At 44.8% G+C, this 15,029-nt stretch overlaps 1 protein-coding gene across 1 annotated transcript in view; it reads left to right on the top strand.

Annotated features, from left to right (window-relative positions):
• CFAP61 (cilia and flagella associated protein 61) overlaps positions 1–15,029 on the top strand; it is a 226,504-nt gene that overhangs the window by 42,225 nt on the left and 169,250 nt on the right. The window contains exons 9-11 of the mRNA XM_084888800.1: positions 7,590–7,684; positions 10,518–10,580; positions 13,901–14,076. Of these exons, the coding sequence (XP_084744926.1) occupies positions 7,590–7,684; positions 10,518–10,580; positions 13,901–14,076 (334 nt within the window). The remainder of the gene's footprint in view (positions 1–7,589; positions 7,685–10,517; positions 10,581–13,900; positions 14,077–15,029) is intronic.

Below are 15,029 nucleotides of genomic sequence, written 5' to 3'. Positions count from 1 at the left end.
AGGACCTAAACATGAATTTTGTGGGGACATAATTAGCCCATAACACCTAGGATCCTGTGTCAATGGTTGTCTGGAGCCCTGTGGCCCCGTCTATAAGGCTGTGGCAGTAATGCAAGTGGTAATGGTACCTGTGAGACACCAAGACCTCAGTACTTGTCTGCTTGAAGCAAAGAATTTAGTCAAGAGACAAGGTGTAGCAGAGCAAGCAAATGCACACAGGACTGAAACAAGGGAGGGCTCAACATTGTAGAAACAGCAGGAGAGCCTAGGCTAGGCTGCTGTAGCTCACTGGGAAGTCCAAGAAAAGGGGGCCTTGGAGACAGGTTCAGGGGGTTAATCCGGGAAGAGCTGACACTGCCCATTGCTGCCCTGGTTGCAAGTCTCATGGGGCTCCTTAGGGAAAGGGTGGGGAGGGAATGGCATAGGCTTGCCCCCCTGGAGAGAGCTGGGTCCTTCGCATTGAAGGTATTTATCTCTCTCTTTTGCAGATGGGAATCTTAGGGGAAGGGTCAGGGGAGGGTCTCAATAGACTATTCATCAGCTTTCCAGGTGTGTCCTTTCAGGGTAGTGGTCTCTACTGATTGGTCAGTGCCAGGGCAGGGTGTCATTAGTCATTGCAGCTGACCCTGAGGCAGCCATGGCATCATTTGTCTGGTTTTGCTGCTTTTCTGGTCCTGCATCTGAAACACAACTAAGGCCTAGATGTTATCTTTAGGGAGGAAAGGTCAGAAGTTCCAAACCTCATGACCAATGACAGGCTAGGGGAGGAAAGGTTACTCTGGGGGTGAGGTCCTTGTTTTCCCAATTTTGCCCCTTGCTAGGCACATGGGAATTTCCATCCTGGTGACCTTCTGTACCTGATCCATCGTCCTTGCTCTGCTCATGTCTGTCTAAATGCCTATTACATTGGTAACAGAGTCCATTCTACTTAATGCTCATACATGCTTTGTTATAATTCAAATTTTGTCTTTTTAAAAAAAAAAAAAATCACTAGAAAGGTGACAAAATTTCATTTTTCCAAAACGTTAGCTACTCTTGTCAACTTTGATATTCTAGAATTAACTAATGCTTTGCTAGAGATGTTGACAAAACAACTAATACCAGATCTATGCCCAGACTAATGTGTTTCTCTCCAAGGTTGACAGTAAATGCTTCCAGGGCAAAAAATAAAGTGATAAACACAGTGGAACTAGAGTCATGGATATATGGTGTAGTCTAACAGATGTCAGAGGGGAGGTGAGAGGGCTGGATGGAATGAAAGAAGGTGAAGAGAATCGCCAAAGAACATATATGCATGAACCCTGGACCCAGAAAATAATGTGGGGAGGGCCAGAGGAAGGGGAGGGTCTGAATGGAGGGGGCCAAGAGGGGGGAAATGTGGGACATCTGTCATAATGTCAACAATAAAAAAAACAAACCTTCAAAATATTAAAACAGCAGCACCAAATGATTCTTAAGGCACCCACGTAAGAATTTGTTATTTTGCAGAGAGCAAGACGACTAGAAGGCACATCCAACGCTCCTTGCAAGCACTGGGAATGGCCTATGGCTGTGCTGTGCTAGTCACCTGACATTCATTTCACAATGGTAGAAATGCAAATTCGTTTTTACATAGAGCCTTGAGGTCTTTGAAAGGAAAGTGGCTTTATTTATATTCGTTATGATCATTATGTGCTGGGATTATTTTCTCAGTAGGCAGTGTCTCTTTTGCTCACATTTATGAAGCAGGGGAGAAGGCATTTAATGAATTTCAAGAGTGTATTTAACTGTAAAACACATCTCACTCAGTATATTCACATGTAAATAGCCCTTTTATTTGTTCTCTTTGGTGACCTCTCTTCTTCTGGTTGGAGATCACAGTTGTTGTTGTTTTCCATTTCCAAATGGTAGGCTGAATGATGATAATGAAAGATTATGCAAAAAAAATCCATGTTTAAAATAATGTTGATATGCCACTTGTGTGGCTGGATAATTATAGTAATTTGGCTATTACACTATATGGTGTCAGGAGTTAGTTACTAGAAAACATGGTGATAGAGGTGATTCAGGGGATTTTCATCCCAACAGGCTGCTTGATCCTGCTGACTTTTCTGTTGAAAACCTGCTTGCAAGTGAATACTCTGAATGTCCCCCGATGAAACTGGCTGTTTGTGTGGGCTGCACCCATTGCATTGGGGTCACTGTGAGTTCTGTGTCTGTTTACACAGGCTTTGTGAGACTCTTAAAATATCACGGATCTACCTAATTTAATCTGAGCAAAGCAACTAAGGAAGCAATTATTAAAAATCATAGTCTTTGCACATGGCAGCGAACAAAGGAAAATGTATTAATTCTAAGCCCATCATGAAGCCAGTTATTTTGCTGCTGGATTGCAACCCTTTTGGACACTGCAGAGTCCTCTGGCTATTGGTGTGTACACACTTCCAGGAGAGCATAGGCTAGCTCAGCGCAAGGCCTGGAGCAGGCACCTTGGAAGCTGGCTCTGACTTCAGGTTCCTCTTTGGCGACATTCCATTTCCATTCAAGGTTATTAATATATGTTCAGATTTTCTATTTTTCAGTGTGTAGCGATGTATACATAAATATATATGCACACACACACACACATATACTGTTAAAAATGATTAAAGAAGACAATATAGGTGATGTAAACAAGTTTTATTTAATACTTCGTAAAGTGGATAGACTCCTATTGGAGAATTGCAGAATGGGGCAGAAGGCTGGAAGCTTTTAGGGGATACAGAATAAGAACCAGGAAGAGAAAAATAGAAAATATCCAATTAGCTGGAGCCACAAAATCAACCTTGTTTGGGGTGAGAAAGAACAAGAAAATAAGCATAAAGCCCAGATTTGGTTGACTGTTTGGGGATTAGCTGACTGGATAGACTGCATTTCTTGGTCAAGAGGAGCATTTACAGAGACACAAAGATTAGATCTATTTCCATTTGCTGATGTGGCACTCCAAGGGGAGCAGCTCTCTCTTGGGCCTAGCCAGTTATTGAAAAAAATATATATGTATCACACACACACACACACACACACACACTTTTTTTCACAAGATTAACTACACAAAAATATCCTACCTTATAAAAGAGTAATATGCAAATTAACCATCACTCCACTCAAGCCACATCCACAAGCCAATCAGAGCAAATATGCAAATCAACCCCAACCAAGATGGCTGCAGCCACAGAGAGCAGTTGAGAGGCTTGGGTTTCCCTGGCAACGGAAGCCAAGCTTTCTGCCTGCCTATTGGGCCTAGTCCTCCACTTCAGGCTACAAAGTTTCAATTATAGAAGATACATAAAACGAAACAGAAATGGCTGCACCGAGTGAGCAGGGGCTTGGCTCTGCTCCAGGCTACAAAGTTTCAATTGTAGAAGGTAAATAAATTCCAACCAGGGCTTCCACTAGGGTCGCCTGGGGGTGTGGCCGGCCTGCAAACTACCACAGGAAGGAACATTTACAAAATTGACCACATGCTTACAAACTTTAAAGGATTAAAATCATACAGAATAGGTTATCTGATTTCAATGCAATTACTAAAACCGTAATAAAAAAATTAGTAAAGCATTCCAAATAGATAAAGAAAATGTGGTTATAGATATATTTTTACTTGTAGTCTATCCTTTTTTCATTATATATTTTGCATCTTTGTTATTAGGTGCATAATTTTTAAATCATTATAAATCTTCTTTGAACTTTTAAAAATCAATTATGAAGTATTCTTTATCTCTAGTGATCTTTTGTGCTTTAAAGCTTACTTTTTCTGATTTTAACATGGCCACACTTGCTTTTTTTGATTCATGTTTGTATGTCATATCTTTTTTTATTCTTTTATTTTCATCCTTCCTTACATTTTAGATGTGTCTCTTATAAACAGCATAGCGTGGTTTGTTATTTTAAATTTAGTGTGACAACTATTATCTTTTAATTAGAGTATTTGGTCTGTTTACTTTTCATATTCTTATAGCTACCATCTTACTTTATATGTATTCCTTATGTTTCTATATTTCATTTATGGTGTTATTTATTTGTGTCTTTTCAAAAAGACACAAAAATATATGTTTAATTTGTATTTTCAAAGAACTAGCTTCAGGATTTAATCAGTTCTATTATATTTTATGGCTACATCATCAATAATTCATTGCCACAATAGTTCTGCTAATAAACAAATACAAACCACAGTTACATAACCATAAGAAGCATGTTTTTCTCATATAAGTGGCCTTAGCTAGAAAGCACTGCTGATCTTGACAGTATCTTCTCACAGGTCTTTGGGCTGGCTGTGTACTGGCTGATCTAGTGTGGCCTTGACTCCGCTTCATGTGCTTTTCCCTTTAGCAGACTAGATTGGGCATGTTCTCAGGGTGACATCAGAGGTGTAAGAGGCTGAATGGAAACACAAAAAAGCCTCTTGAGGTCTAGGCTTTGTATTAGTCCTATTAGTAAAGAGCAAGACAGAGCCAGGTTTTGTGGGACCTAAAGTTTGTACAAGTTAGGAGTCCTCTTAAAAGAATGAAAATTATGAATGCAGGAGTAGCTGTGCCTCGGGAGGGGCCAATCTAGGGAGGCGCCTGAACCTCCAACCCCATTAGTTTTGTGGTAAACCCGCTTCAGATGAGCAGTCTCGCTTAGAAAGTCCCAGCAAATTGTGCCTTCACTCTCACTAGGATAAAGCACTAGAGCATGACTTCTAAGCTACATACGTGATATAAGCAATAAAATAACAATTAAGTTTGCAGCCCGAGTGTGTTTTGGTTGTGTGTCACATTTGAGGATCTCAGGGCACATTGTGAAAATTAAGTAATCCAACCTCACTAAACCCCAGAGACACAGGAAAGAGATATAGGATCACCTCACCCCATTCTGAAATGCAGCCACCTCTGGGGACAAGCGGGGTAGCTGCTTAATAATAACCTGTAACACCCCAGGACGGTTCAGCCAAGACAATTAGTTGTTGTAGTTGGTAATTGTCTTGTGAAGCAGTGCAGGCACTGGGATTATTAGTTCACTGTAAATCTAACCCATTCTTCACGATTTCTGACTTCTTAGTAATTTTGTCCTAATTATAAAAGAAATTATGCTCAGTGAAAGTCTGGTTTCCTTTTAGTTGTGTTTTTATGTAGTTATTCAAATTTAAAACTGAAAATAGGAAAAGATCTAAAAAAAAATAAAGTGCAGCTTAAGAATAGAGAGTTATCTATATCTATATATCTCTATCTCTACCAATCTATCTATCTATCTATCTATCTATCTATATATATATATATTTAATTTAAAAAATTTGCACCCTGGCCAGTGTTGCTTGATGGTTAAAGCATTGGCCCAGGAACCGAAGGGTCAAGGGTTCTATTTCTGGTCAAGGACACATACCTGGGTTGCAGGTTTGGTAACCAGCCCCATTCAGGGTGCATGCAGGAGACAACCAACTGCCATGTCTCACATTTATCTTTCTCTTTCTCCCTCTCCCCTTCCATCTCTTCCACTTTCTCCTAAAAAAAATAATAAATGGAAAAAAATATCCTTGAATGAGGATTAACAACAAAAAAATTTGCTGCTGAGCAAAAGGAATCAATGATAAGAGTCAGAATAACAGCTACCTTTAAGTGGAATATTAGCGGGACAGGAGGATTGTGGGTGGGAGAGTTTCTGGCCCTGGGAATGCTTTAGATTTCATTTGGGTAGTTGTTATATGGAAATACACACATGGTAATTCACACACTTTACCATATGCGTGTTATGCTGCTCTTGTTGCCATGAGAATGCTATAAACTCCATGTAGACTGCCTAGAAAGTTTTGTGGGAAGCAGGATGAATGCAGGAACTGGAATCATAATACATTTTATTCTCCCCAGAGTATTTCTGTCAGAAGAGGGATTCTAAGACCTTTACTTCTCTCTCATTTTTTCCCCTCTCCAACGGAGCTACTTGCTATGTGGGATGCAGTTCTGTCTCACTGCTCTTGCAACATGATGTATTTCCTTGTATGCGCCCTTTACACCCCCTGGGCATGGAATTTTCCTCTTAGAGTTTGATTCTATTTTATTCACCTACATCTCTGCCAGAAGCAGGTATAGGGTGCGAGTGATTGGGAACTTGGGGTTGGGAGATATCTGCAGGGCAGTTGCCCTGGCTGGCGCTAGGAAACAGTGGGAGAGGAGGAAGCAGAGAGGAACTGGGCTGCCTCTGGCTGCGCAGCATCTGATGTGGTGGTTGGAAAGGTTAGAAACAAGAAGACGAGCAGCAGGTCCACGCTGGCAGCAGTGTCTCTGGGGCCTTCAGAAGGGCCGGTCCCTTCTGCATCTGGCAGCATTCCAGGCAGGGCCAGCCCCTGTGCAGTGTCCTAGGGTTGCTCTGAGCCAAGTCCCACAGGGTGAGAGCAGATGTCATGGCTGAGAATTCCCAGCAGAGCAGGCACAGGGTGAGCCAGAGAGGAGGCATGCGAGTGGGAGACAGGAGAGAGGGGGAGAGAAAAAAAGGGGCATTGTGGGAGAGAGAGAGGGTTAAAGAGAGGGGGGGAGGGAGGGTAAAGGGAGAAAAGGAGGGAAGAAAGAGAGACCAACAGGAAGAAAGACACAGGAAGGTAGGAAGAAAGAAAAGAAAGGAAGGAAGGAAGGAAGGAAGGAGGAAAAAAAGGAGGAGAAAGAGAAGAAGAGGTTTTTTTGAGAAGATAGGAAAAATGTTTTCTACTCTAATTTTAGTGATGGTTAAATACATGAAATTGCCCTGATTATTGACTTTTCGGAGCCTATTGCACAGCAATAATGCTGAGTTTCAGTTCTTCTTGCTTAGAAAGTAAAAACGTGAAGAGTGCCTGTCAGACTGCATGCTTGCAGTGTTGTCAGAAGACAAGCAGCCCTGGTGCTAATCTTTGGCTTTTAGATGCAGCTAATTGTCTTTTTCGCGGTTATATATATATATATATATATATATATATATATACACACACACACACACACACACACACACTAATAGAAGAGAAATAGGCAAATTGACCATATCTCTGCAACACCCACCAGCCAATCAGGAGTGAGTATGCAAATTATCCAACAAAGATGGTGGGTTAAATTGCATATGCAGGCATGGAGGGGGGCTGGGGCTGGGTGGCTACTTGTGTGCGCACCAGTGCCAAGCGGCCTGTACCCAGGCATGTGCCCTAACCAGGAATCGAACCATGACCTCAACCACTGAGCTAAGTCAGCTGGGCCATGGTCTATCTTAAAATCATTTCAAAACCTGCCATCCAGGAAGTTGATAATCAGTGTTATGAACTTCAAAGTGGGGGTGGGGTGGGGGTGGGGGGGCTTCTCTGGAAGGATCACATAGCTCAGTAACTGGCAGAGGCTGAAGGCCTCCTGGTGCCAGACCAGGCCCATCACTGGCATTCTTGAGGGCACAGAGAGGTGAGAAGTGGGGTCTGTTCATCCCACCTCACGGTGCTGCCCCCTGCATTACCGTTCTCCAGACATGCCACAGTTTAGAAACACTACTATGCTGTCTCCAATTTCCTGTGGCTCTGCAGATATTTATCATGTTTTCTGTCCCTATCCCCCCTCCCCCCCCCCCTCTTTTTTTCTCTCTCTCAGATACTTCTCCCATGCGTAGCAGGCAGGATTCCCAGCTAACAGTGATGTCACAGGAACTTGGCACTCCAGAGGTCAAGGAAAAGTACAGTATCCAGGTAAGAGAGATCATTCACACATGCCTGGGGGGCGGGGTGGTCCTAGGGGCTGCTGGTGCTGGTCATGGGATGGTCCTGGTGCCCGGGTTATTGTGGGAAATTCTAAGGTCTGATGCGGAAAAGGCCCCACCATCACTAAGAGCCCTAAAGTTTGGGGTCGGGGGGCAGTGATGGTGAGCCCAAAGGAAGTAGACAGTGTGTTTGTAGAAGCTATGGAGCCTCACTGCTTTCTCCAGGAATAGGGCTCTCCCTTCCCATGCACCCATTCCCCGAGCTCAGGAGGCTGAGGTGGGGGCAGCTGTTCATTGAAAGCCAGTTAAACAATCCAGACTGTCTGAGGAGACTTGCACGCTGTCCACATATGCAAAGGAAACAGCATTTTTCTTCCTGCAAACTACAGAAGCATCCACCACGGCTCCCTGGAGAGCTGTTGGCTCCGTGGTCCTGGCCTGGCCCCAGCAGGAGCCCGGCCGCCTTCTGCTGCCTGGGTGCCGCTGATGGCGCTCGCCTGTGCTGCCCCCGCCGCCCTTACCTGAGAAGGGGAACCGGAAACAGAGGGGGCCAGTCAGCCAGGCTCGCTACATGACCAACGCTGTCAGCCTGGTCCCTCACCAGCGCCGTGTGGCCAGCATCTCAAGGCGTGCGTCACGACACAGCTCCTTCATCTCTGGTCCTGCCGACTCCTTGGTCCCACGAGGCCCCGAGCCCACCCTGAGCCCAGGATGGGGGGCAGGCGTAGTGCCCGACTCTTTTACTTCTCCTTTTCAACCTCAGACTAAGCAACATGCCCTCACCCATCAGCTCATGCAAAGAAAATCTTGGGAGAAGAGGGAGGACGTTTGTCTTAGCACCAGGCCACCTGGCTTCGCCTCCCGATTTTCATGTTCTCTCTATGGAAAATGCGTTCCTCTCCCACAGACCACAAAAGCACCCCATCTGTAGCTGGCTGGGCGTTGCGTTTCCAGTGCTGGTTTAGTCTCTGCACAGAAGTTGGGCACTCAGATGGCTCAGGCACTCGCCTAGGTGCTAAGAGCGACCCGAGCAGCCCCGGCCTCCGAGAGGTGGTGAATGTGGGGGGAGCGGGAAGCACCCTAACTCAGTTTGTGGGAAAGAAGGTGGAAGCCTCCCAGAAGAAGGGACTGAGGGATACCCAATCTTTGAAAGAAGGTCCTATGTTATGGATTAGATCGAGGGACATGAAGCTGATGAATAGGATTTAAAAAACAAGCAAAACAAAACTCTGTGCAAGGGAATTCTATTCTGGCAACAATTGAGTAACAGAAACTGGATTTACTGTCCTGCCTGAAACAATTAAAAACTGGCCAAAATACATGAAATACTAGTTTTTAAAACACTGCTCCTCGATTAATGATGGAGAGACCTCTGAGTGATGGGCAAGGAGCCGGGACTCGCCCGACTGCTGCCTGGGGAAGAGTTCCAGGCCACAGCGCAGGGCAGCAGGAGCCTGGGGAGCCCAGGGGTTTCCTGGGCTGTGGAGACAGATCTGTAAGTCCCTGGAGACCGGAGCCACTCGGGTTTGCAGGACAGAGCGCCTGAGGGTGGAGAGCTCCACGGAGAGGCTCTACAGCGGCAGAGGGTCCCCCTCGAGTACTCAGCTGCGTACTGACCATCTCGTGCATGTGAGGAAACTGCCGAAGGCCAAGGCGAGCGAACCTCCCAAAAGGATCAGAGTTCACAGTGCCCAGTGCTCGCACTGGCTGGGAAGAGAGCCTGACCCCATCCGCCAGGCGGGAGAACCTCAGGACACAAGGCATCGGGAGAGTGCGCAGCAGGGTCCTGCATCAGGAGGAACAGTTGCTTCGAGAGAGAGCACGGCTCCAGGCCCAACACATTTTTAAAGCAAGACCAAAAGGATCAAACTTTTCCCAAGTACCTTAGCTGAGTCCCAGAACAAAGTTCAAGAATATCTATACTAATACGAAATTATCATCGCCCAGTTAGGTTAAATCATAGTGTTCAGAACTAATAGAAAAATGACCGGGGCCTCAAAAAATGGGAATACGTGTTGCATAAAGTGGAGATGACTCAACTGAAGCCAACCCAGATCTGAAGTAGATGTTAGAATTAGTGGACAAAGCATTATAACTATATACGTTCTAAAGATTAAGGAGAGACATAAAAGATATAAAAGCACACCCCAAATAAAACTTGTAGAAATAAAACTACAATTCATGAGCTGAAAAATACACTGGAAGATTAACCACAGCTTAGATATCGCAATAAGGAAGATTAGTGAACTTGAAACAGGAATGAGAGTTTTAGAAAATGATCACTGTGGGATGACTTCAGGTACCTAATATGTGTATAATTGGAGTCCATAAAAAAGGGGAGAGAGAAGTTAGAACAAAACAATATTTGAAGAATAAAAAAATTCTAAATTTTATAAAAAACAACAAATCCACATGCTCAACAAATAGCGAGCACAGGAAACATAAAGAAAACATACCATATTGTGATAATCAAATAGTAAAAAGGCAGTGATAAAGAGAACTTTTTCAATTTGATAGTGGTTAGTTTTGAAAAATCTATATAGCTAACATACCTAATGGTAAAAGCATTCAGTAAAAGACTGAATGCTTTCCACTGAGGTCAGAAATCAGACAAGAATGTCTTCTCTCAGCACTTTCATTCAAAATTAATACTGGAGGCTGAGGTCAGTACAAAAAGACAAGGAAAGAAATAATAGGCATCTAGATTGCAAAGGAAGAATTTAAGAATTAAAGCATTGGATCTGAACCCAGGCAGATCTGAGCTCGGGCTCTGAGCCACCGGACCGCTGATTAATTCCCATGTTTTGCCTTGTCATTTGCAGGAGAGAATTGTAGAAGAATCCTCAATGGAGGACCTTGCAACAAGACTCGGAAGTGTGATGGAGGTAGGGCTCTGCGCGGGGCTTTGTGTGCTGTCTGGGTGGCCCCACGTGGTCCACACCTTTTCTCCTCCAGGCTCCCTGCCTCTCTCCACAGGTTTCTCTCTGCTACCTCCTTTAGGGTCTACTCCACAAAACTTCCCTTAATTAACTTTTCCTTTACTGGGATTAATCTTCTATTATCTATCTCTTGCACAGCTCAGACCGAGAAGTTACACTTCCTACATCAGTTGTTTACAACAATTTCAGTAATTAGCGATTTTCTCTCTTTTTTTCCCCCATTGTCTTCAGAGAAAACATTTTGTAGGGGCAAAGCATTTGTAAGAATTTTCTGCAGTTCTCCCTATCAGATGTGCAAACATGTGCTCATATACACACCTACATGCATATGTCATTCATCTGCATCCCAGGTTCCTGTCACCGCTCCTTCCTGTGACGATCAGGCCAAGGGCGGTAGCATCTTCTGCCAGTTGCTGTCCCTGGGAGAGGCCAGATTATTGCTGGGTTGTGTGTGTGTGTGTGTGTGTGTGTGTGTGTGTGTGTGTGTTTTAATCCTCATCCTAGGAAATGGGGGTGGGGGGGAGAGGAAAGAGACAGAAAGAGAGATATTAGTTGGTTGCTAGTCTGGGATCTTGAGTAGGTAACCCCCTCATTAAACACTCTGCATTGCTGTCCTATCCCTTCCTTGTCTCACTTTCCCACTCCCCTCCCAGGATTTCCTGGCATCACTCCCCAAATAAGCTGAGGTCAGAGTTTGCTTCTGGGGAGACCCACTATAGGGCACTCACCCCCCATGCCTTGAGGAGGAGAGAGTCAGGCATGCTGCACCTGGGAGCAGTTTTCTCTTCGATATTTCTAAGAGGGCAGCCATTCCTTTAGGAACCCAAACAAGGATGTGGTGGGGCACAGGAGGGTCCCCGCTGCTCAGATGTACTGGAACCCGGAGGGCATGTGGGCCAACAAGGTGGATTGATCTCCCATGTTTATTGCCTCTCCCTTTTGGGGAAACACACACACACACACACACACACACACACACACACACACACTCTGAAATAACAGTAAAGGAATAAGAAGGGCTTACTTTACAAAGACTGTGAGACTGGGAGAGATGTTGGAAGGTGAGCACTTGAAAACGTTTGACGAGAAGGAAATCAGTGGTGGTGTTCACACTGGCTTAGTCTGCTGTGGAAGGTGGGGCCAGGACTGGCCTGAAACCTGGGTCTGTTATAGTGTCGGGGACACTAGGTTCCTTGCAGACAGCACATCACTTGTCATCTAGCCCCCAAGGGAAACGACCAGATGACCTCGCTCTGGAGAGACTGAACAGAAGCGGTTCCAAAGTCAGGTTCAGCCTATACACATGAGGCTATGGAATGGGGAAACACAAAGAATAGAAAAATAAGTGGGATTTTTTTCCATTTCCAATGGAGGAACCCCTGCCTTCTCCTCCTGCTGTTTTCCCCAAATGTCAGGTCTTTGTATTAGTTTCTTTTATTGCTACAGCAACAAATTACCACAAACTTAGTGGCTTAGCGCCCAACATAAATGTATAATCTTGCAGTTCTGGATGTAAGACACCCCAAACAGGTGTTTCTGTGCTACAACCCAGGTGCAAGCAGGGCCCTACTCCTCCTGGAGGCTGGAGAGAAGAAGTCAGTCTCTTACCAACTTCTCAAACCCACCTGCATACCTTGGCATGTAGCCCCTTCTCCCATCTTCAAAGCTGGTAGCTTGGCATCTACTCTGACCCTCCTGATCTTCTCTTACAAGGACCCTTATGACTTGGGCCCATCCAGAGCATCCAAGATAATCTCCTTGTATCAAAGCCCTTAACTTAATGACATGGGCAAAGTCTCTTTTACCCTGTAAAGCAAGCATGTCAAACTTGCGGCCAGCGGACCGCATGCCTCCGCAGGTTCTGGGGATTAGGCCATGCACATCTTTGGGGACCACTGTTCTGCCTACCAAGTCCTTCATGCAGGCGAATGGAGAATTTAATTCCCCTCAAAACCTGACAGGCCCAAAGAAAAGGCCTCCAGATAACGTCCCTGGAGATGGTCGCCCAATAAAATGCCAGGTTTGTGCTTGATCACACCACAAAGTACCCGGTCAGTTGTTGAGTTTTGCTACCTACCAAGAACCGTTGCATTTAGGAAGCTGGAAAGGTGCTGCAGTGATAATAGGCATAAACCATGACAAAGAAGACAAGGAAAACACCTGGAACTGGAGCAGGAGCTGTAAACAAGGAAGCAGGTGGTTCAGCAGGCAGGTGAGCAAGGCGAGGGCAGAGGAGGAGCAGAGAAGAAATGAAGCCCTAGATTATCCCAAGCGCTTGGTTGTTTGGAAAAGATTGACAAACAGGTGGCAAATCTGACAAAGCATGTGAAAAAAAATTAGGAAACCAAGAGGATCAAATCAAAGTACACAGATGAGAGCACAGTCATATTACATTCCTCACTCGATAACAGTGATACCTACATATTTATTTTAATGTAAATACTAACTGTTTGAACCATGAGTTATACTATAATTATGGGGGAGGGTTAGGATAAAGGGAAGCAGGTAGTGTAAGGGGGTTACATCTACCCTACCCATCACACTAATACCAAAAAGGGAACTTCAAAAACCGATGAATTAAGAAATAACAGTGTAAGCAAATAATCAGAAATATGGAGGTAAAGACCAAAAGAAATGAGAAATTTGGAAATGCTAGCCAAGGGGAGAGGCACTTGGGGTGACAGGGGATTCCTGATTATGAGTTTTTAATTTTTACTATATGCATGTATTACTTTGACTTAAAAGAACTCTGAGAAGGATTGCTGAAGGAATCATTTCCCTCTGACTGAGCTGTTAGCGCCCCTCTTAGCGCCCCTAAAATAAGGTGACCAGATGTCCCGATTTGTATCGGGACTGTCCCGCCAAAAGCGGGACGTCTGGTCACCTTACAACGAGACAGAAGGACTCAGAGCTAAGCTTCCAGGGCAGTCGGACCTCCCAGGCTCCACCTTACCACCAAACGGTCTGAACAGTCCCAAGATCCACAAATTCTTGTAGCACAAAATCACAATGAAAACACTTTTTTTTTTTTTTTTTTTTTGAAGACAGAGGTGTTTTGCTTATGGAATTAACATGTATAGAGTACGACCATGCTCTAACCTCTACCCAGGGATGCATTTAAAGGTGCCTCCTGTACCCAAGGCCAACTGAAACCACTTGTTTTTCTGACCTTCGTGTGAGAACGTGTTTCAATCCTTTTATAAACATTTTTAATATATTTTAAACATCTTATTAAGAACATATCTTTAACACGAGGCCTGGCTCAGGGTGTGTTTCAGAAGAGATGGTCGTACCTTGAAGATACTAAGAGTTCCCGTCTCAGTCATGTGAGCATGGCATCCTCACAGCCTGGGGACACCACCCCCTTCCGCCCGGTCTACAGGGGAGCCTCTTCCGCCTTTTGTATCCAGCTGTTTTGCATCGATGAGAAGTATGAAGCGAGGCAAGTACTGAGCCGAAAGTTGTCTGTTATGGTAAGGCGTTCTTAGGGTGTTGGTGGCCTGACATTTGAATCTTACAGAGCCAATGGTTTCCAAACCTGGCCACATCTAATCCTAATCTCCTGGTGAACTCTTTTAAAATCACGGATTCCTTGGCCCCATTCCCAGAGATTCCAGTCCATAAAATGTGGGTAAAGCCCTCAGGACTTTGGCCTATGTAACTGCTGGGGATCTGGAAAATGATCATTTGTGTAACCTCCTGCTGCTCCCTATCCTCTGAAGTTTTTATTTGGGGGAAACTTGGGATTTGGGTTTCTGCTTGACTGACGTTTTATTTTATTTTTTAAATTTTTTTCTCATTTTTTTAAATTAAGGTATTACATGTGTACATATCTTACCATTGCTCTCTCCCCCCACCCCACTCCCATACGTGACCTCCCTCCCCAGAGTTTTGCGTCCATTGGTTATGCTTATATGCATGCATATAAGTCCTTTGGGCGTTTTTGTTTGTTTGTTTTGTTCTTTTTGGTTGCAAGCAACAGAAACTCTATCTCAAACTAGCTTTGAAAATATGGGCTAATGACTTCACATGTTGAAGGATAAGTGCAGTGGCAGGACTGAGTCTCACTGGGCCTTGATTCAGGACTTAATCATCCAATTGAGGGCCAGGTTTCTCTCCCCACCTCCCAGCTCTGGTTCCTTGCTGCTGGCCCCATTCTCAGAGCAGCGTCTCCATTGGGGCTAAAAAAGTGGACCGTGGGCTCAGGCTCTGCACCAAAAGCTCGTGAGCACGAGTCTGGTTTGGGCCTAATTTCCCATCTAAAGTCCCTTTGGCCCCATCGGTTTGTGTGCTCATTCCTGAGCTGATGGTCTTGGCCTGTCGGAGCAGCTGAGCCCCTTGCCTCAAGCTCTCTCTGGAATCTGGGGCTGGAGCCTCACCCAGCGGTAGTTGAGA

Source organism: Pipistrellus hanaki (assembly GCF_964339955.1).
Source record: "Pipistrellus hanaki genome assembly, chromosome: 6".
NCBI classification, from domain to species: Eukaryota; Metazoa; Chordata; class Mammalia; order Chiroptera; family Vespertilionidae; genus Pipistrellus; species Pipistrellus hanaki.
Note: the sequence above shows the minus strand (reverse complement) of the source record. Positions and strands in the feature narration are given on the sequence as shown.